This window comes from Anabrus simplex, chromosome 6 (assembly GCF_040414725.1).
Source record: "Anabrus simplex isolate iqAnaSimp1 chromosome 6, ASM4041472v1, whole genome shotgun sequence".
NCBI classification, from domain to species: Eukaryota; Metazoa; Arthropoda; class Insecta; order Orthoptera; family Tettigoniidae; genus Anabrus; species Anabrus simplex.
This window is the reverse complement of record NC_090270.1, coordinates 230,043,665-230,067,812: the sequence shown is the minus strand read 5'-3', so window position 1 is coordinate 230,067,812 and position 24,148 is coordinate 230,043,665. Positions and strand designations below refer to the sequence as shown.

Here is a 24,148-nt window from a genome sequence, read left to right as displayed (position 1 = left end):
TTACATGGATCATCTGCTGAAAGGTATAAAATGGCAGGGAGGGATTCAGTTAGGTGGAAATGTAGTAAGCAGTTTGGCCTATGCTGACGACTTGGTCTTAATGGCAGACTGAGCCGAAAGCCTGCAGTCTAATATCTTGGAACTTGAAAATAGGTGCAATGAATATGGTATGAAAATTAGCCTCTCGAAGACTAAATTGATGTCAGTAAGTAAGAAATTCAACAGAATTGAATGTCAGATTGGTGATACAAAGCTAGAACAGGTTGATAATTTCAAGTATTTAGGTTGTGTTTTTTCGCAGGATGGTAATATAGTAAGTGAGATTGAATCAAGGTGTAGTAAAGCTAATGCAGTGAGCTCGCAGTTGCGATCAACAGTATTCTGTAAGAAGGAAGTCAGCTCCCAGATGAAACTATCTTTGCATCGGGCTGTTTTCAGACCAACTTTGCTTTACGGGAGCGAAAGCTGGGTGGACTCAGGATATCTTATTCACAAGTTAGAAGTAACAGACATGAAAGTAGCGAGAATGATTGCTGGTACAAACAGGTGGGAACAATGGCAGGAGGGTACTCGGAATGAGGAGATAAAGGCTAATTTAGGAATGAACTCGATGGATGAAGCTGTACGTATAAACCGGTTTCGGTGGTGGGGTCATGTGAGGCGAATGGAGGAGGATAGGTTACCTAGGAGAATAATGGACTCTGTTATGGAGGGTAAGAGAAGTAGAGGGAGACCAAGACGACGATGGTTAGACTCTGTTTCTAACGATTTAAAGATAAGAGGTATAGAACTAAATGAGGCCACAACACTAGTTGCAAATCGAGGATTGTGGCGACGTTTAGTAAATTCTCAGAGGCTTGCAGACTGAACGCTGAAAGACATAACAGTCTATAATGATTATGTATGTATGTATGTATGTATGTATGTATGTATGTATGTATGATATATATGATATGATTATGTTTTTAAAGATAAAAATTTCATTGTTCTGTATTGAAAAGTATCACACTTAAAATTGAAATAATAAAGAGATTCAACCTATTCAATACCAAAGAATAAGAAATGCAGTGATTACATTCTTATTTAATAATAAGTAGAAGTGGTACCGGTTTCGACCCTAGTCCAGGTCATCATCAGCCGATTAAAACATGAAAAACAATGCATAGGAAAAAGAAAATAAAAGATCAAGTTCACTCCGGATCAGTAGAAGAGGCGAAATAAAAAATGACGAGGGTAGACACTGTAAAATTCAGAAGAAGTAAAATGTAAGTCACTTAAAAGAAACAGTGCGTAATTTTCCGAGCGGCAGTATGGCACACGCAGTGTTAGGCAAAGTCTTATAATGTTTATGAAAAGCGGAGAATGGTTAAATGAGCTAGCTTTTATACACTGTTAGGCACAAAGTCATAACACAATCGAACACATATGAAGATCCATAGTCGTGCTGAAGCTGAAGATGAGTAGATCAACTGAAGTAACTTGCCAGCTCCTGGTGATCAGCGCGATATATTCAACATCAGGCAAATGTGGTTTCAAACGCCAATGTAAAATTAAGAATAGCTTAAAGATCCAGTATTTGCTTTGGTTGCGGGAATGTAGGTATATATAGATACATGTAATAAAATTCAATATAATTAAATAAGTAATTGTGATCCTGTAGAATTTTTGGAACAGTTGACATCTACTGGGACCAAAACAAAATTAAGACACATTCAAAGATTCTTTCACCTACTTGTTACAAAATCCTACAGAAATACATATCTAATAAAGCCATTTTTGCAATCTCTGGTATTTACCAAGCCATTCTTCTTGATATTGATATTAAGTTCATATACAGAGGTCTTCCCACCAAAGCAGTAATCCCAGAAGCTAAAAAGATGAAACTTCACATTAAAACACTTTTTTTTTTTTTTTTTTTTTTAGAACTTTGCTTTTACTTTGCAGATAGGTCTTGTGGCGACGATAGGATAGGGAAGGAATCGGCCGTGTCTTTTATTAAGGAAAAGCCCTAGCATTTGCCTGGTGTGAAAATGGGAAATCATGGAAAACCATCTTCAGGGCTGCCAACACTGGGATTCGAACCCACTATCTCCCGGATGCAAGCTCACAGCTGCGCGCCCCTAACCGCATGGCCAACTTTCCCAATACAACAAGAATCCACCCAAAAGGCTATCTCATTTGTGTCTACACCATGGGCACAATATAACAAGCTCATGCAATGATATATGCACATGGCTCCAAAATGAATTATGTTGGCGCAGGATTTGTAGTTGAAAACTGCTTGAAGGAAATTTACGTCACTGCATGGAGACTACACATGGAATGCACCTTCTTTCAAGCTGAACTATACACATTTTTCGTGGCCACTGACTGGATTCAGGACAAGCCACTATCCATTTAGATTCTCAAGCAGCCTTACTTGCTATTGCAAACAATGGCACAAAGCAATCAGAAAGAAATACCCATTTATGTAAATAAGATAGCTTCAATCACCTTTCATTGGGTCAGAGGACATGTGGAACTTGGAGGGAATGAAAGAGTGGACTATGAAACCAAAACTGCAGCCAGTTATCCAGATACTATGTCCTATAGCTCAAGTCCAATGACTAGATGCAGGAACTTACTGGAACAATATTAGAACATTTGGAATGCAATGAACATCAACTTGCAGAATGCTTTTCACACTAAACTGCAGTGAAACCTCGTTAAGACGTTTCTGCAGGGGGCAAGGAAAAAGAATGTGTTAAGGCGCTGGCCTCCTGACTCCAACTTGGCAGATTCAATCCTGGCTCAGTCCGGTGGTATTTGAAGGTGCTCAAATAACTCAGCCCTGTGTCTGTATATTTACTGGCAAGTAAATGAACTCCTGCAGGACAAAATCTGGCACCTCATAGTCTCTAAAAACCGGAAAAGTAGTTAGTAGTTATTTATTATAAAAAGAACATGTTAAGCTAGAAAACGTACTAATGAATATACAAATAAGAACTATCCAACGGGTATATGGAAACACTAGACAAGATTTTTTCCAACTTGAGGGCATTTTACGATGTGTATTCATGGGTAGAGTGAAAACTATAGGCCTATCTACCATTTCTTAAAATTAGAGGTAGGTATGTAAAGGTGTGAAAAACACCAGACAGCAAATATGAAAACATGTGCACAGGAGGCAACAAAAATATCAATGTATTATTGCGGATCACACTTTCAGAAACAAATGCTAGTAGAAGCCTTTTATTTTGGAGCAGTGGGTTATTAAACATTATTTTCTGGTCACACTCTTAGACAATGAATTGGAGGATACATTCGACCACGTGCAACTGCGAGGAATGACTTTGGCCACCATCTTGAATCGATTTTCTGATAGATTTTTAAATTTTGTCTTCATTTAGTTAAAGGAATTTCACATTTTCCATGTCTATAACTAGACTATCACAAGACAAATATGCACCATGCTAGTCAATTTCACATGATTATGTTCCTAATCCAGATATAGGCCACCAAATAACGCAACAAATATTAGCTACACTTCACTCAACACGAAATACATTTCTACCTTCTGAATGGAATGCGAAATACAAGAACGAACAGGCTCACTCTGCTATTCAGCAATCTCGCTGCTAACCGCAAGCAAAACTGAACATTCCTGAGGCTAATGCCTTGCTCCCTGAAAATGTAACAACCTTTGAAGTTCAGGAAGGCCTTTTCCTGTAAGGGTGACTGTGGTGATGGCTCTTACCCGAGTTGGAAATAAAGTTTCTTTCAGAGAGAATGACAAATACAGTAAGATTTTCAGGTCTAGGAAAAATGTGATCATACCAAGCGGTAATAGCAAAAATTCATAACACAATAAGCAAGGTATTTTTTTATAGATTTAATATGATGAGAATCGAGACTTCTAAGATGTGCTAAACAGGAAAACTTGTTAAACTGCACTAAATGAGGTTTCATTGTATTCATTTCTGGCATCTACCATACACGTTTTGCATCTCTTGCACCTAATTGCATCCTCGTGCAATTCATTATACACCATAGCTGCTTTAATCATACCTCCACAGAATGAGTGTTATTACTTCACACCATTGTGCAAATGCCCACAGATATCAAGACAAATGGCTCTCCACCTCATGACAAAACGCACCCTCCTTTTTGCAAGGGAATGTCCTACAGTACTACAGACTCATCAAACACTCAGCATTTTAAGCTTAATCACGTTAACCTTTCGTAAGCTTCAAGAATGACAATTGTTCAATAACACACAAACTCTGTAAATTGCTCATGGTATATTGAAAGGTGGAGTTGTCTTTTTTTATCTGCTAAATTTGAAAAGAGTGATGTATGGGTGATGTATCTGCCTAAATATATTTGCTGTGTTTGTTCAAGCAAGTGTCCCAGTGGTACACTTGATGACTGATGATGACCGATACCCCCAAGCAAACGCCTATGGTTGGCAGTGGAACCATTCTTCAACAGCATCTTGGACTCACCATTGCTTGCAAACCGGCATACCTGGAATATATATTTTTATTTTCTTACCAGACTGCCCACTGTGCCTGACTTTTTTTTTTTTTTTTTTTTTTTTAAGGACATACGAAAACCAAGTCCGTACTTGTTGAAATTCCCAAGACCACCTGAACATTGTACAGAGTGATAAGATAGTCATTCCCATACAATCCCATCATACCACTGTAAATGTCTGCTCTGTTAATACCACCTGCTACCATAAACTGGGTAATGATGGAGAAATTCACAACAAAACCATACCTAGTCGCTTTGCATTTGCACGTACAAAAACACTTAACACTTTTCAACGATATACCAGATTTCTTCCTGACATATGCAGCCATCCACCTATGCATGAACAAGGTTCTCTTTCTTCGATTAATGACGTTCGTACTTAAGTCTCTGTTTCACTTCAATAACCATTGTAACAACTTCAGCTTTTCAGTAGAACATCATGTGATAACATTTCAAACCAACAATGAGGATGGTAAATTTGAAAAATATAATGCAGTAGCACTCGTTAGCTTTAAATAAAAATAAAAAATTAATCACATATATAATTTACATAACTGGCAGTTGGAAGAAGGATAGGGGTGTGATTAGCTCAGTGACATAGCAGCTGGCTTCCAACCTGGAAGACTAAGGTTCAAATCCTGGTCAACCCTGGGTGAGATTTTCATCTCAAAAATATGTGGCACCAGGAAGGATATCCGGTCTTAAATCCCAGGCAAACACCAAAATGAGCCTGGGTGTCTCCAGCAACCCCAGAAAATAACTGGGATAAGATGAAAGTTTAACTGGTAGTAGGAAGGACATGTAGCCAAGTACTCCACCAAGAACCAAATTCAACCAGAGTGCCCCACAGACATCATACGAACCCGAAAAATCAAATCAAATTAAAGATCAAGTGCAACAGAAATAACACAACATTCTAACAATAAAAGGCTTACTTTAGCAGCAGTAAAATCTGCTCCAAGAACGTATCTGCAGTCAACGATGACAGGAAGGTGACTGTAACCTTGCTTGATCCCTGCACGTCCCACGCTCGAACGAATGAAGTCCACAGCAGGAAAGTAGAGGCTATTAGCAGGAGTGACGAGTAGATACTCTGATCCAGACTGGGACTATGAACAAACAGATTATGACAAATGTATATTTCCAATTTAATTTATGAAACATACTAAAAATTATATACTGAACCCATGTGTCACTCACCATAGCTTTCTCAACGTGTACATTAGGTCTTGCTGATGGATAGAGTAGGAATACTATATTGATTCCAACACCAACTAAGATTCCATACTCAACTCCAATAACAAGGCACAGAAGAAATGTTGCGAATGTAGGTATCAAGTCTTTACCTATGGAAAAGAAAGGATATCAATACCAATATAATAAACCAATACCAAGTAAGGGATAAGAGTTATGTTTATCTTGACTGGGGACGAAGAGTGATCAGCAGGGTTAGGATTTTTAGGTGGAAATTTCAGATGAAAAAAAGGACAGGGAAAAGGTGCTCAACTAAGGTTTAAAAAAAAAAGGGGACAAATGTGCATGTTTATTCAACTAATTCAATGATTTCTCTTTCCTCTATTCTAGTTTATTGAATTACAGGCAAGTACATCGAATTAACACTCATCAAAAGAAGGAAAAAACATGAAGCTGTTGTACTTCAAGACATTAAGCATCTCTACATTTTTAAAAGTAAGTCTGTTTCTATTAGGAGATAGTATGTCTTTTAGATGCTAAAGCTTCTTTTGACATCCGCAGAAACCAGTGGAACAAACATTGTGTTCACTCAGAATGGCAACTCTACAAATGTGGCAAATTCCTCAATGTCTGGATTCTTCTGAACACTAGACTCAAGCCTGTCTTTGATAAGCCATCTAACTGCTCCCTCACAGTAGTGCCTTGGAAAGTGCACCTGCGTCGGCTGGTTCCAAAGAAAGCACAAACTCTTTAATTTTGTCAAAATTCTCACACAACATAGCAGCACACTCAATCCACGATCCCCAGAGAGTACAATGACCGGGAAATTTGGAAGGGGCAGGCCACTGGGTGGTTTCCCTGTAGGCAACAACATGACTCAGAGCTTTCGGTAGAATCTTCTTCAGGGCAGAGATGAATTGATTTGCAATGTTGTATTCGGTCCTTATAGATTCACAAACCCTGTGAAGGGCATGAACCAAGAATGTCACATGCTTCAACTTAGGAAACCATGTATGGAGCTTGGTCTGTAACCACAAGAAGTTTTTCAAACTCGATACCAGTAGGTCAGAATTTTTGGCAGAAGTCCATAATTGACTGCATTACTGTTGGCTTTCTGCAGCTCATACATTTTTAACAACATAGGCTTAACGTTCTACCCTGCTAAGGGAAATACTAAAATGTTCAAAACATATTGTTCCATTGAGTCTATGATTTCATCCACAATGATTTCCACATTGCAATCAGACACTTTCTCCTTGATTCTTTGAATGGTTTCTTCGTAAACAGGCTCCATGTCATTTTTTCTTAAAGTACTCTCAACGGGCATTAACATCTTTGTGTATTTTTCACGAAATCCCTTGAAGGCTGGATGGTTCACCTTTCATCATCATCATTTCACATTATCCAGCTGTAGTCCGGGTAGGGGCAAATATGGTTCCTCTCCACTTTCTTCGGTCTTTATCGAGTGGAATTCCAGCTTGTGTAAGAGCTGCACACAAATCTATGTTTAATTCCTTCAAAATTTTGGCTTTTTAAAGAACTCTGTTGAAACGTCTTTCATAATAGAGGTTGCCGCGATTTGTTTGCTTGAAGAGACTTATTCATTTGATGCTTAGAGCTGGAAATGTGTTGTTTGATGCGACCTCGGTGGTGTTTTTCATCTAACAAAATTCTTGAATAAGAAACAGTATATCGCATAATAGTTCCACAAGTTCCAATATTGTTTGAATTCCTGAGCCAGAACAATCAATCGGACACTGGACACCTTTGGCACGGTAAAATTTAGTAGTACCCTCATTTAGTAATGTAACAAAGTGCTAATACCAGTTCACTTACTAACTCAATGCGACTATCACACAACTCACTCTTGCACTCACTCGCTCACTTGCTGTCCACACTTTCTTATAACACCGTGACAGTTACCAGAATGTTCTCATTCATGCTGGAACTGCAGTCTCAGCTTCAAGCAGAATCCAGTCTCAATTCTCAGAACTACACGGGTGCAGTTGCTGACATCTCTGCGTCACCAGCCTCCGCCTTCATGTGGAACAGATGACGTCTCTCACAGTAACAAACTCGCATTCACGAACAGCAAGCTATTGATTCTGGTGGGACAGAATCACTAATTGTCAACTTCATTATTGCGGGCAACATTATAGCAGGAAAGCGAGGGAAACAGGTTTTGTCGAACACACAAATATTTTCCATTGTTGCAGGTGTGCTTTCAACTCCCGTGCGGTGTTTACTGAGAGAGATAGGCTTACTATTTGCACGTACACAGCAAGTTGAGGAGACATTAACTGCAAGTTAAATATTTCTTATTCTTAAAATTTACCTTTTTTTTTTTTTTTTTTTTTTTTTTTTTTTTTTTGAATGTAATTTTTAGTGATGTTTGCAAAATAAAATCGTGAAACTTCAAACCAAACCCCATGGCACTACAGCCCTTAAAGAGCCTTGGCCTACCAAGCGACCACTGCTCAGCCCAAAGGCCTGCAGATTACGAGGTGTCATGTGGTCAACACAACAAATCCTCTCGGCCGTTATTCTTGGCTTTCCAGACCAGGGCCGCTATCTCACTACCAGATAGCTCCTCAATTCTAATCATGTAGGCTGAGTGGACCTGGAACCAGCCCTCAGGTCCAGGTAAAAATCCCTGACCTGGCCGGTAATCGAACCCGGGACCTCCGGGTGAGAGGCAGGCACGCTACCCCTACACCACGGGGGCCGGCCATGAAACATTCAGTCAAATGTAATGTAATATGTAAATGTAATATGTAATGCAATGTAATAACTAAATGAAGTAAAATGAGAGGGTTTCACGATGATTTCAAAGGAAAATAACCGATAGCACACTAGACAGTAAAAAATAATAAACAAGACCTTAATTGACGTGCTAGTCAGAAAAGGTCTGCCATCCCTGTTCTAGATAAACCATTAGTTTTTCCAGTTGTGCTGTTGCCTCTGCACGAGACATTACTTCATCCCCTAAAATGTTACTTTTGTTTTCCAATTCACCATGAATGACCTCCTTTCTATCAATCACAGGCGGCAATAATTTCCTTATTGGTCATCGTACCATAACCAGCATTCTGTCATTCTGCAAACCTGGTGTTTTCAACACTATCGTCTATATCCAAACAACCAGGAAGGTTTGCAAATATTTCTCGGAATTTGGACATGTCGACAACTTTAGAAACTTCAACTGCAGAATCTCAAACAGCAAGCCATATTGCTTCCATGACTTTTTAATTGACCGAGCTCGACAGCTGCCATCGCTTAAGTATGCCCAGTATCCAGCATTTGGGAGATAGTGGGGTTTCACCCCACAGTCTGAAGCCCTGAAGATGGCTTTCTGTGGTTTCCCATTTTCACATCAGGCAAATGCTGGGGCTGTACCTTAATTAAGGCCACGGCCGTTTCCTTCCATCCTGTCCCATCATCGCCATAAGACCTAAAACTTTTTAATTTATAGCTCAGTAATGTGATCCCAAAAAGATGCAAACCTTGGTAACAGTAGCTTGAAGTGTTGAGACTGCGATGTAAACATAACTGTACAGTTTCATATGTACAGGATTATTCACAGGGAGTGCACATTTTTGTAATGAAAAAATACAAAAATAATACAGTACAGTACATAAAAAAATCAATCCACATGAACATGATTCTTGTATATCATTGTTCTTGTAACAGACCATGACTAAACAATTCCCTGTAACTACATCTTACGACTTACACTTGGAAAAGTTTTGTCCTGTCACTCCCTTGCCCAGCAAGACTGTTCTTCAGGTCCAGGGATACTTTTCCTATACCTATCAGAAACTCTCCCTTACCTGAGTTTTCCCATAAGATAATTTAGAGCTAGAGGAACAATAACAAATTTAACTTACGACTAGACTTCCACATGGGTTTAACTACTTCATACTCGATCATGAAGATGACAGCACACATAATGACAGCAGCCAGCGAAGCTTTTGGAATGTAGTAGAAGTAAGGAGTCAGGAGGCCGAGCGCCAATACAATAAGAAAACCTGCAATAAAGAAATTTTACATGCAAAAAGTGCAAAACTGTATTCTGTATTTTTAATAAAATTAACACATAATCAAAACTTACATAAAATAAAAATAACACTAATAATATCCCCATTTTCATGAGTACCTTTTGAGTCACAATCAGAGCCCTTGCAAAACCTTGCAAAAGCAGCTACATATATGTGCAGTGTTCTTCCTAGGACCGTTTTATTGGCACACCGCCCTGCTGCTTTTACAGACCACCCGGCTAACATAACCCAGATACATGCTAGTTACATAATATTAATACATATTCGAGTCACTGCGTGCTCCAAATTAAAATGTAAATATTCTAAAACTGTTCATTTATATGATAAATCATTATTGTTAGCATATCGCATCAATTACATCGAAGTTTAAATGTTTAGCTTGACTATAACGTAGTGCTGTGCGCAAGTGGTGTCTGGATTAGTGTGGAATCGCACGAGAACACACTATTCCTCATGACGTCACAAACCTGTATGGCACTCTACAGCAACCGAGAAGTAAGCCCCAGTGTTTGAAAATGAACAAGCAGTAGAAAGAACACTAGACCATCTTGTTTGTGATAATAACACTAAGTTAATGTTTACCTGTCTGATATTACTGTTAATGCCCTTCGTGGATCAATGGTAGAGATAGCGAGTTTGAACACGGCAGAGGTAGTCTGATTTTTGAAGGGCAAAATTTCATGTCGTACGATGTCAGCATGTAAAAGATCTCTGGTGACATTTTGTGCTTACCCAATAAAATTCCCTAAAACTCAGTCTTTGACGCCCAAGAGAGATTCGGTTTACTCTGTCATCCAGTAGGTCTATAGTAAAACGGAACGTCAAAATTGATGAGCAGGCTGCCAGATGGCAGAACAGACCTGAACAGACCTGAAGTCCTGCGTCCGATATAATATAACTGGGCTTTTTGCTATTGGTTTTTACGTTGCACCGACACAGATAGGTGTTGATGATGATGATGATGATGCTTGTTGTTTAAAGGGGCCTAACATCGAAGGTCATCGGCCCCAGATAGGTGTTATGGAGACGATGGGATAGGAAAGGTGTTAGGAGTGGGAAGGAAGCGGCCGTAGCCTTAATTAAGCTACAGCCCCAGCATTTGCCTGGTGTGAAAATGGGAAACCACGGAAAACCACTTTGAGGATAGCTGAGGTGGGAATCGAACCCACCTCTACTCAGTTGACCTCCCGAGGCTGAGTGGACCCCGTTCCAGCCCTCGTACCACATTTCAAATTTCATGGCAGAGCCGGGAATCGAACCCGGACCTCCGGACGTGGCGGCTAATCACGCTAACCACTACACCACAGAGGCGGACTTACTTACATATTACGCCGTATCATTTCTCAGGAGATGACGTCATCAGCTCGAGCTGCGCTCATGCCCATCCCTACCTGAGGGGAATAAATTGAGATTTTTTCGTATTTATTCTTTTGCGTAGTATTCCCCGCCCGGCTACTCATTCCTGCCACCCAGTTGAACATTTCTGGGGAGAACAGTGTATGTGAAATAACATTGCAGACTGAAGGTCAAATAATGTTATACCACATATTAATTTATGAGGATTGGGGCATAAGTTACAGCAACCTTTTTATTTTTCATATGAATACAGGATCTACCAGGCAAAATGGAATATACGATGGGAATGGGGAGTGTAAGGTGCTGTAGATTGTATGAATAATGAACAGGTTGACTAGGTGAAAGAAACTGTCAGCCATGAAACACTTGTGCTACATAATGTTTATTCTCAGAGAGTACAATAACTTTTACAGTAAATCCTCAAAGTACTGCCCCGGATTGAATGGCTCAGAGGCTTGAGGCACTGGCCTTTTGACACCAACTTAGCAGGTTCAATCCTGGCTCAGTCCGGTGGTATTTGAAGGTGCTCAAATAGGTCAGCCTTGTCTCGGTAAGATTCACTGGCATGAAAAAGAACTGCAGGACTAAATTCCAGCATCTCCGAAAACCGTAAAAGTAGTTAGTGGGACGTAAAGCCCATAAAATTATTACTAATTTTGTAATCTCATGTTTTACAGAATTGGCAATGTCCTTCAGTTTGAGGATAAGCTCAAAATCGATATTCTTTGGCAATACAATCCCAGCATGCATGCTGTTGTTGCCTTGTCACATCCACTCTGCACGGAGCCTGACTCACTACTGCAGTCCCATTGCCCTTTGCATTAGAGATGGGGAGATTCTGAACGAGTGATTCATAATGAACGAATTATTGCACTGAATCATGATTTAGTGTATGAAATGAATCTACTCGTTAGTGAATCAAAGGCTGAATCGAGAGATGGCAGCTGCTGCTCATTCCTTGGTTCCTTATTCCTCCTCCTTCTCTGATTCGTTCTGATTTATATCACCAAATTGGGTATCCACCATTTTTGAATCAATGACAACTTGTCAAGAACAACTGTTATTTGTTATTTAACCTAACCTAAAAGTCTGGTTCACGAAGTATTCCTAACCTAACAGGAAAAATATATTTTCAAACAAGAGATGATCACTTCGTTTCAAGTTCCACATTTCACAGAACTGTAATATACACTCAACTTGCAGCTCGTTCCAAAATGATAGGTTAAGTTTACTTCAATGCTCATGCTCCCAAAAGTGATCCTGTTCATTGACAAACTGCTTTTCGAAACAGTTACATTCAATAGAAAAAGCAAATTTTAATTAAAAAAAAAAAAAAAGAAAGAAAAAAAAAAGAAAAGAAAATCAGATGCCTTCCTTCAATAACGCAATGAATTGAGCAGTAATGCATTACTTTGCCTTTTAAAGTGTATGGGTATTTACTGTTTATGAACAGTTATTCTTGCCCAAATTGACCTGATTCATTTGAGAATGACACTGCGTCCATATTATAAGTGGGCGCAAATTAGTTGCGTATTATTTCACTGCCTACTACAGGAAGTGAGTGACCTGCTGAAGTTTGCTTTCTAGTGAGTAGCTTGTGAACTTAATGAAAACTGTAAGGAATGTTGTTAGGAACAATCAAAGTTCGAAAAACCGTTATATAGCAGTTGCTTTGCCAGGGTTGATTATTTTCAATGGCCACAAAAATGTATATACCATATCTGTTATGTACCATATTTACTCTCGTATTAGACCCCTGTTTTTTCCCACATTCACAGCCAAAAAAATTTAAGCAGGGTCAAATACACAACAGCCTCAAATTTTGTGCAATGAACACATGACTTCTAGGCTATAAAGAACTATAAATTGTATATTCTACACTGTTCTTTAACAAACTTATAAATGTATTTGAGTTTTACTGGTTATTTTCGTTCGAAGGCAGTATTTCTGAATGTAAAAAGTCAATAAATGGTGAACATGACTTTTAGGCCTACATATAAAGTAAATATAATCCGTTTTACTTTTAGGCCTACATATAAAGTAAATATAATCCGTTTTAGTTACTTATAGTATCATGTCATTAGTTTTATAACATTAATTCCTCTGATGAGGTCGATGTCAGGAAGGGCATATGGTCTCTCTGAAAATTTGTCTCACCTCATACTTGAGGCCATAGAGAAAAGGCATAAGGGCATCGTATTATTATATTATGCAATATTGATAAACAATAACTCAACGGCCAGTTATTTGTCAGTTTAACAGTAGGCCTACCACACAGTAAACCTGATCACTGCTTTCATTTTAATTGTCTTGCGCCGCTAACTTCTCTGCTACCAGCGTGTCATCATTCCAAGTGACATCTTCGCTGCCATCTCGTCAGCCATGCACTGCAATCGAGATCGAGAGCATTCAAGATCCCATCTTTTTGACCTTTTTAAAAATAGTTTTCATTCCCGACTATAGAGTCCAAACTGTGTGAAGCTATTCCTAAATGGTTTCTGGAGATGGTCTCTGAAATTCACAGCTAGTGTATGTGTAGAAAAAGCCACTACTTCTGAATAAAGCCATGTTGTTGAAAGTGTGTCAAACCACCAGCTGATAACTAGCGTATGTTACAAATTGTATTTCCGAATGTACCGGTAATACATAGTGACTGGAAGCATTCTTTTGATAACTGCGGCTGTTGAAAGCCAGACCCTCATTTGTAAGTATACTTCATCCCTGTTCTTCACAATTATCACATCAGGAATTACCTAAACAGCTTTAAATGAGATGAGAGACTGCATTGTTTAGGTTAGGTATGCTATTGCCTGGATAGTGCCAAACGTTCATTTACAGAAAGAATAAAAATAAATAACAGGAAAGTTCGCCGCATTTATGGATATCTACAGGTGTGGCGGTAATGTGTTTTATTATCATAATGTTTAATTTTGTACATTCGTTGTCTCTCATTTTTTATTAACACATATGCTAGTATGTTTTGTTTAGCATCTCCGAAAACCGTTGAAAGTAAGTGGGGGACATAAAAAAATCAATATTATTATTTGTTAGGTACTTTGACGAGTAAAACAATTGTGACTGGATTGTTTTCATGTTTTAAACCTACTTCTCTCCCAAGAAACCCTATACTGGCCTAAGTTACGAGATATTAAATGATCACTTAGTTAATGATCTTGCCTGCGCATACCTGCCAACTTTACAAAACCAAAAATCAGGAGATTTTGATATGAAAATCAGGAGAAATTAGGAGATACAATTGGTCAAAACTGCTTATTTCACATGCCTTGCGCAATACAATATTATGATATATTTATAACACTTATTGTAAAAAGCACGACTGTTGCTATAACGAGGCTAAAAGTCTAAAAATTACACTTCACTATTACCTTTCAGGAAGTACGTGAGTAAGATGATCAGTCTCTGATCAGCCTTCTGAAAATAGTATGAACTCATGCTCCACACATATGAATCGGTCGTGCACTTAAATGCCATTATTTAGCAAATGCATAGATTAATATATTTCATCAAGCACCTGCGGTATTATGTGAAGCACAATGCTATTTGTATCAAGTAACTACCTGTTGTACCCTGGCTTCGCTACACAATTGTCAGAAAGACTGTCCTTATTGTTTTCCCAACTGAAGTCAATATAGGTCATTACAATGACGTCAGTACGAATGTTACAATTAAAAGTAATGCTGTCATATGAAATATTCGCTAAAATGAAAAACTACACATTTCTCACTTTTAGAGAAAAGTATCACAGTGTCGATCTAACAGTTCCAAATTCCAAAGCTAGAATGACCAGGCTGCAGACAGCCGCGAACACTCATGTCATTGTTCCATTTAAGATGATGCTTGTTGTTTAATGGGACCTAGCATCTATGTCATCGGCCACTAGCGGTACAAAATGAGATGTAATGACAATTTAAAAGTCCAAAATCATCCACTGACCAGAATTCACAACATGGTGTACCTCACATAGTGGCTCCTAATCATAGGCAAGGCAGACCCACGGTGTCGCTCATAAGAGTGGTACTAATCACAGCTACTGTAAAACTCGCCCTGATTCACACACTGTCGCTACTAATCACAAAGCTATTGTGTACTTACAGTGGTACTACGTGCAAGTAAAAGCAACCCAGCGTGGTGGTACTAATTATAAGTAGTGTAATGGTTCTAATTCAAACATCCCTAGGTTGCCCCTTTTAGTCGCCTCTTACGACAGGCAGGGGATACCGTGAGGGTATTCTTCGCATGCATCCCCCACCAACAGGGAGTGTGTGTTTGGTCCGCGAGAGCTATGTTATTTCGCTCAAGTCCGCCGGCAAGCCGGTTAGGACCCCCTATCCGCCACCTGGAATGCGCCACGAGGTAGTATTGGCAGGTATGCTATATTAATAGGGCTAGCAACAACCGTGAATATTTTTTAATTAAAGTAAACTATTTTTCTCATCCAGTGGTGGTGCAGCTCTTTTTTAGACAGGCCCCCAGTGGAAGGGAGTTACACGTACCATTTTTACCGCAAATTGAACAGAGGCTCCCGAGAGCGACAGCTAATTGTGCTAACCATTACGCTGGCAGACATTCTTAACTACAAAACACAGATGTACCGCATGACTTCAATGCGTGTTTTCATTGCGTGGGTCGTACAGGCGAAACTATTCACATATTTGTGTGATGTCATCAGAGCTGGATAAGGCTTGTACCTGCTTCAAAGCAGAATCTTTCTTCTCAGACAAATTACATTGGGCAGTCTTGTAAGCGAGATTTTTTTCAATTTCTTTGTCTCGAAAAGCCAAGGGGAGTCTAATACGTGAGGGTGTCTAATACACAGGGAAATACTGTATTTCAAATTTAATTGTCGTAAGGTTTCGAACGGCAGCTTTTAAATTATTAATAGAGAAATGTACACTCAAGTTTGAGCTTTAAATAAATTTCACATTTCAGTCTTTGCTATAGTCTGTAATTGTCCTGGTTCTTTTTGTGCATGTTATGATGTGATATCTACGACACTTCTGTCCACACAAAATTCACTTACAATCTTAGTCTGGCTCATGGAACTTCTGGTTTACGCATATCTTGTGGTGAAACCCATGTATGGAGAGTCTTATTATCACGTGGCGTTGTGTGTTGCACTTTCTAGTCCATCTATCGTCCGTCATCGCTGGTGAGGCGTAGAAGTCGAGGTCGATTTCACTTTTCTTCCTTTCCCTGATATTTACTAGTGCCCTGCTTGCTTCCATTGATTGTAGGTAGAATTGTGATCGTATGTCTTCTATGAAATACGTCTCCCGCATCATTTCGTATACCATCCGGGATGGGGCTGTCTTTCCAACTCGGGTAATCCTCTTCATGAACATTGCTTTTATTATTTCTATTCTCATCAGGTCTCTGATCTTCAGCTTTTCCCACACAATCTCAATTCCATATGTTATCACTGGCGCTACTGTCATCTTGAAAAGTCTCATCGCCGTGCTGATTGATAGGTCTGAAATGTTTTGCATGCTGTATGAGGCTCTGATTGCTGCTGCCGTTCTTTCTTGAATATGTATACCAAAGGACGCCGCCGTTGTCTGTAGGGTTATTCCCAAATATTTGTAATTTCGTACCTTTTGTAATGGCTTTTGGTGTAATGTTATGTTGTCTTTGGGCGTTGATTTCCCACCTTTTCTGAAGGTCATTTGTACTGTCTTTTCTTCATTTATCTGTAGGCCGGCAGCTTTTAAGAATGTATGTTATTCTCAAAATCACAGTTAAGCATCGGCTGTTCCTAACGTACTTAAGTTTGGAAAGTATTATTCGGACAGCGGTGTAGCATTTATCGACTGTGATCTCTAAAGAGGTTACTCTTGTTAATAATGCTAACAATTATCTTAAAATATTTCATTTCTTGTAACATGTAAACTTGTAAAGCACTAGCAGTTATAAAGAACATAACAGACTAGTTCATCAGATTCCAGGGTTTCGCTTTTGGCTCTCAGTCATGTGGTAATCGAATGAACGAATCAATTTGCTGAATCATTTCAAAAGAACCAATTCTTCTAAAGGAATCAGATTCCCCATTTCTATTTTGCATGATACTGTCAAAACGCACCACCATCTTGTGCTATGTTCCATGTTTTCCAGGATATATGACCACTGTATGGTTGCACCGTACAAAGGCGTGGAAAAAAATAGTTGCCATGATTTATGTCCCAACCCTCACGTGTATAACTGTGACTGCTAGGGTATAAAGCATAAATAAGAAATATTCCTAATATACCACTAGTACTGCATTACTTTGCATTTAATGGATATACAACAAAGATAAGAAATTTTGTAATAGTGTAGAGGCCGTCCTACACTTCCCATATCACAACTAAAGGTCTCTGTTAAAGAGAGTAGGTGCCTGCTCTTCAAGTGAAGCTGGAGGGGCGAATAATTTGTCAGGGGTATTGGAGGTGAGAAAGACTGATTAGGAGAGAACCCATAAATTAAGATTGCTCTTCAAGTGAAGCTTGGGGGTGGGAATAGTTTGTCAGGAGTGTCAGAGTTGAGAAATACTGATAGAAGAGAACCCATAAATTAAGATGGGTGTGGGTGATAACAGATTTCACCTTATAGTGATTTTGTGCTTGTTCTTCTCAGTCTCTTCTGCTACTGTGTATCTTTTGAATGTGTTCCTATCACACTATCATTCTTGCTTCCATCTTTAGTTCCCCATGTGGATCAGAGGTAGAATGTCAGTCTTCAAATAACATGATTGTGGGTTCAAACCTGCAATAATCAGAACATTGATAGGTGGCAAAGTGTGTGTATCACTCCATATCATACAATATCAACATGTCCTCATATAAAATAGAACATTGCAAATTGAGACATAGGCAAACTAAATGGCACAAAATAAGCACCTGGTAGACATTTCCTTGTCCTTGATATTTAGATGGATGTTTCATTTTGATTTACTATATGAGAGTATACTCACACACTGCGTGAATTTAACAGTTCCTCCAAGAACAGCAAATACCAAGCAATAATACAACAGAAATTCTAATTAATACAAATAATTATTTTATGAAAATATAAAGAAAACTACAGAGGGTCACACTAAATAAAAATTAACGATGAAAACATTGTCTTACAATTTGATACTGCAAAAAACCTACATTCTATCCAGCAACACACCGACCTGCATACAGGGAGACAGTGATGGGGAAGGAAGACTTATGATCTCACCAAAGAGTGAACTAAAGGAACACATCTTGTACATACTGACCTGTATACAGTCCTCCCATTGGTGTTTTAACTCCGCTGGCATGATTCACTGCACTGCGGGAGAAGGAGCCAGTGATGGGGAAGGAAGACGCTAATGATCCCACCAAATTGCAGATTCCCAATGTTAGCAACTCTTGTGTAGCATCAATGGAATCTCCACTGGCTAGGAAAATAAATGTCACATACTGTATAATAATACTATGCCTGAATTATTACAAATCAACATTACTGTTCTTTACTGATTCTTACCCTAGTAAGAAAAAAATAATCAAGAAAAAATAACATATGTTTCAATAATTCACACATCTTTGATAAGAGTTAGAAATGGGAAGATAGCAGACACAGCCATAAGATGGGTGAAGCCCTTTGTCTAGTATGAAAATGGGAAATCAGACATAGATCGCACTGCTTCCACAATGCAGGTAATTGTTATTCCATCTTTTCACTCTGAGCTGAATAGTCCAAAGCAGTGAAAGATACATTTGTTTGCAACCGTGCACTCCACGTACAAGGTAACTGCTTTGTGTCGTAGTTGACACCATGAATTAAAATATTAATCTCTTTTGCCACTGTCTTATTTATTATTCAAGCTTCAAATGAATTCATAGATCAGCGATACTTAGCTATTTGTAAAGGACTTCATAAACCAGAGTTACTAACATTTCATACTCTTTCTCCACATACACTTTATTTTCTCTTAGTGGCAAATTTTTTGCCTGAGTGCTCCATGATACTTAAATTCTCAATTTGTTCTGGGTGATTTCTGACAAAAGAGTAGTGTTACAAGAATGTTGCAAAGTTTGGACTGGGAAGAACTGGGAGAAAGAAGACGAACTGCTCGACTAAGTGGTATATTACATGTAATAAATATAATTTTTGGTCCGTATTGATATTTGATTAGAATAATAACAGTAAGTTATTTATTAAATGGACCACCTAATCAATACAAAGTCTAGTCTTGGATGATTTACATAGATTTGTTAACTAATAGTGGTACATGTTTCGCCTTGTATGAAGGCATCATCAGCCATTGTCTTAACCTTAGATTGAAAATAAGCGTCTAATTAACATGTAATAATGAAATGAATTTTAAAAATATTGAAGAGATTTGAAGTAAAATAACATTAAAAATAACAATGATGGTTTAAAAATATACAATGTGATGAGTTACAATGGTGGAAGTATTAACAAAATTAACATCAGGAGGCTGCTATAATAAGTGCAATGGATAAAACAACAGACTGTTATACAACAAGTAGTAAGATTGCTATGAAAATAAAGTTGACTGTCTGGCGGTTACAATTAGACGATGGCGAAAAATAGTATATATTCAAAATAAAGAAGAGAGAATAAAAGTCAAAGGTTGGTCGAGAGATCCTAAGTTAATCATAATCTTTAAGATAAAAGACGAAAGTCAGAGGCATATGGTGAAGTTGTGGAACACATTGAGGATATTAAGTTGTATGGACCATCTAAAATTTCAAGCATTGCTCAAAAGTTGCAAAAATGTGAGTTTGTTGAAATTCTAGTTGAAAAGGCATATAATAGTGGAATCTGTAAAAGGAAACAAGAAACGTAGAGTTAATTGTGTGAAAAGATGTTTTAAAAATACTGATGTAGAATCTTGTACACTTACCATTTGACGATGACGATAACTCGCAACGTTATGAGTTAGAAGTATTTGTAACAGACTTTTTACTGCGTGTGTTATAGCTGAAAATTTGTGTTGGAGGGGGATCTGTTTGCGGTGACATAACTATTGGCTTGTTTGTAGTACTTGGAAGGGGGCTGCTACTAGTGGGAGGGAAGGAGGAGAGTATTACTGCGCGTGTTGTATCGGTGTAAGGCCATTGGAGGGAGCGGGTTTCAATGGAGTTAAATTTGTAGCTAGTTTCAGTATGGTTTTATTAATGATTTTATCAATCATATCCGTGTTAAATCCATTGAATTTAGATATTTCCTTAATGAATAGTAATTTTTTCTTTAAATTAATAGACAACATAGGGATCTTTAATGCTCTATATATTAAACTGTGATAAGTGGCTTTTTTATGTGAGTTGGGATGTAAAGAATCATTTTTTATGGTTGTTGGAGAAAAGGTGGGTTTTCTGTATATTCGGAAGTTAAATTTGTTCGATACTCGTGTGATTTTGATGTCTAAGAAGTTCAAAGAGCTATTGAACTCATCTTCTTTAGTGAATTTAATATTATTATCTAAGTTGTTGAGAAATTATAGTATGTTATCGCTGTTGTTTATTTGTTTATCAATAATAGCTATGGTATCATCAACATAGCGATGCTAAAGACAGAGTCCGTTAATGTTATTAATAATCTTACTATGTTCAAGATTATCTAAGTACATATAGGCTAGTATTCCAGATAACGGGTCTCCCATCGCTAGACCTTCCTGTTTATAAATTTTTTATTAAAGGTAAAGTAGTTGCTGTCTAAAATGAAATTAAGTAATTTTAACCATTCATCAATTTCGATTTTACTCAATGTGCTATGTTTCAATAGATTGTTTTTTATGATGTTAATAGTATTATTGATAGGGATATTAGTATACATGTTGGTAATGTCAAAAGAACATAAAACGTGGTTTGGTTGCAGACTGAATTTATTTAGGGAATTGCAAAGTTCGATCGAGTTCTTTATGGGGTTGGAGTTGTGAAATTTGAAATGTTTTTTCAGGAATTTGTGTAGGAATTGAGAAGTTTTATATGTAGGACTATTTATACTATTAATTATAGGCCAAATGGGGTCATCCTATTTATGAATTTTGGGCAATGATCTGACTGTAGGTAATTTTGGGTTCATTACAGTTAATTTCTGATAATCTTGATCATTTAAAATAAAATGATAATTTTTAAGAAGGTTCTTTAAGTTACGCTGTATTTTGTTTGTTGGTTGGAGGTATTGTCTGAAAAAAAAGTTTGTTTTATTAATGTAGTCTTGTTTGTTCATTATTACTATGGTGTTGCCCTTATCTGCTTTTGTAATTACTACGTTGTTATTATGGATTTTGGATTTCAGGTTTAGAATTTGTTTCGAGACGTTGTGGTTATTATTAGATATCTCATTAATCAAAGTTGGGAGTTTCTTTTTATACTTCATAACGTACGTCATTTTGTTTATCAATTGGGATTTGTTTATCAATATTAATTTCGGTTTCAGCTATGGTAGTGATAACGTCTTCTGCTTTTTTGTGATTAGGCCAATTATGTTTGATGCCTTTATCTAATAGATTTAATTCTTGGTTAGAGAAAACTGTAACAGATAGGTTGATTGTAGTGGAAATGTTAGTCAAATGGGAAGGGGACACTTTGTTGTTTGTATTTTGGTAAGGTGTTTTACATTTGTTTTCTTGTAGACAAAGTAATTTATGGTTTAGGGTTTTCTGTTTCTTATCTAATATGTAAAATAGTTTAAGGTGAATCGAGCCTATTGCAAGTTCAGATTAATGAAAAATCTGTGAAGTAAGAAGGCCTACCTGCTAATTTTCATGGCAAATACCACGTTGAACTCAAGGAGTGAAATGATATGTTTTTCTAAGCCTACACTACTTTTTCTATGGAAGGAACTTTGGTTCATTTAATTTTTTTAAAATGGTCCTTCCTAAAATTAGGGTATGGGGATGATTCGGCGGCTGGGATTATTCGCATAAATACAGTAATAATAATATTGGTTGGTGCAGTATGCTGACCAATTGTCACCAGCTGACTGTATTGTTGTGTTGAGCATTAGCCATGAACTGTAAACTAACAAGGGAAAAATGTGTGTGCCTTACGATGTTGGTTAAAGACCAACAATAGTAGTGACAAAAATGTAGCAGCTATTGCTGAAGGAGTTATTCAGAGCAGCAAGAAATCTGTTCTTAAGATCTGGTATATGGAGTGGTAGGATAGTTGATCCATACTTTATCAATGGCACTGTAACCAGTCATTCGTACCAGGAAATGTTACAAGACGGTTTTACCCAAGCTACCAGCTGACTAAATTGCTGAAAGCAACCTGACAGCCATGTGGCACACACTGTGCAGCTACTCATTCGGTACTAAGCTATAAAAGCAAAATGATCATTTACATAAAGTTGTAGAAATAATTAAAATGATAATTCAGAACAAGTAACAATGAAATCACACATTACAGTTTACCGATAAAGGAACGTCTCAACAGGAGCTTTAATGAGTGAATGGGAAGGTGTGGTACAAACAAATGGCCACCAAGGTCATGCGAGTAGTTCTATTCGTGTTTGGTAGACTACATATTGTAGGTTACACAGGTTAGGTTTAATTTGTTTTGTATCCGAGTTGGGGGATGATATTAGTAGACAAATATTTTTTAATGAAGTTTTTAAAGGTGGGGAAGACCGTAGAATGAAAATGAAGTAAGAATAACAGGTTAAATGAAATTATAGATATTTGGTTTAAGATAAATACATATAGACAGATTATTATTATTATTATTATTATTATTATTATTATTATTTACTTCAGGGTAAGACAAATGAAAACTGCTGATAAATGCTGAAATATTAAAAGGATTATGCAACAATAAAGCAAGCAAGATACTAACTAATAAAATAAGTACAAAACAATTCTAAACTGCACTCAAATTAATAGGAATAACAGGTTAACTGGACCAATAGAAGTGCAGTTAAAAATAAATACTTAAGTGTAGATAGATTTTATTTCCCTACCAATGTGTGCACAATAATATTCAAATGATGTTATCTCCAGAAGTTAAATGGCAATTAAACTTTGCAATGTTCATCTCAATACCACAACATTTCAGCAATGTTGTCCTGTGTTAAGTGTGTTTTGTAAGTATAAATTTAATGTGAGATCCCCTAAGAGACATCCAAGGAAGATGACAAATAACAATGAAATCACTTTTACAATTTACCAAATACTGTACGCAATAAGATGTAACTATCATTCCCTTATTCAAGAAGTTTGATGCCCTGAAAAGGCGTTCTTACAAGATAACTTCTACTCTACCATACCAAAAACATTTCCAAACTCACCAAAAGCTTTGGCGATTGCAACATTTCCAAGAACAGCAATGATAGGGACAAGAACGATTGATGATCCTAGTTCAGAACACATCTGAACAAAATTGTACGTTTGATTTCCAACTGTTGTGCTGAATGGAGGGAGACCAAAGGGTGGAAGACCAGAACGTACGTGCCCTGTAAAGGAAATAACCATATAAACAAGGGAAATATTGATTAAACAATCCACTTGGGGCAAAGAGGATCTATATTTGTGTGCAGGGCACATACTAAATGTTGGATAACAACAATGGGAGTTATAAAAGTAGGCTATACATCAATGATAGCATGCAAGTATTGCTTAATAAGCCTCCTTAACTGGAAGGCTAAATTGAAGTAGAACATCATTACAAAATGTGTACTTTCAAAAATAACACTAAGGCTAGAAATACAAATTTCATGCTCTAAATTTTTATTACAATTTGCTTTACGTCACACCGACACAGACAGGTCTCATGGCGATGAGCTAGGAAAGGGCTAGGAGTGGAAAGCTACTTGCTTTACGTCGCACCGACACAGATAGGTCTTATGGCGACGATGGGACAGGAAAGGGTTAGGAGTGGAAAGGAACTGGCATTAGCCTAATTAAGGTAGTCCCATTATCTGGTGTGAAAATGGGAAACTGCAGAAAATAGTCTTTAGGGCTGCCGAAAGCAAGGTTTAAGGCCAATATCTTCTGAATGCACACTGACAGCTATGTGATCCAAACTGCACAG

General features: G+C 37.7%; 1 protein-coding gene across 2 annotated transcripts in view; it reads right to left on the bottom strand.

The window, feature by feature from the left end:
• Positions 1-24,148, bottom strand: part of LOC136876372 (sodium-independent sulfate anion transporter) — a 116,546-nt gene that overhangs the window by 19,740 nt on the left and 72,658 nt on the right. For both annotated transcript variants that reach the window (XM_068228412.1, XM_067150264.2), the window contains exons 6-10: positions 23,406-23,570; positions 18,382-18,543; positions 9,597-9,737; positions 5,716-5,861; positions 5,451-5,624 (exon numbers count right to left, since the gene is read on the bottom strand). In XM_068228412.1, the coding sequence (XP_068084513.1) occupies positions 5,451-5,624; positions 5,716-5,861; positions 9,597-9,737; positions 18,382-18,543; positions 23,406-23,570 (788 nt within the window). The remainder of the gene's footprint in view (positions 1-5,450; positions 5,625-5,715; positions 5,862-9,596; positions 9,738-18,381; positions 18,544-23,405; positions 23,571-24,148) is intronic.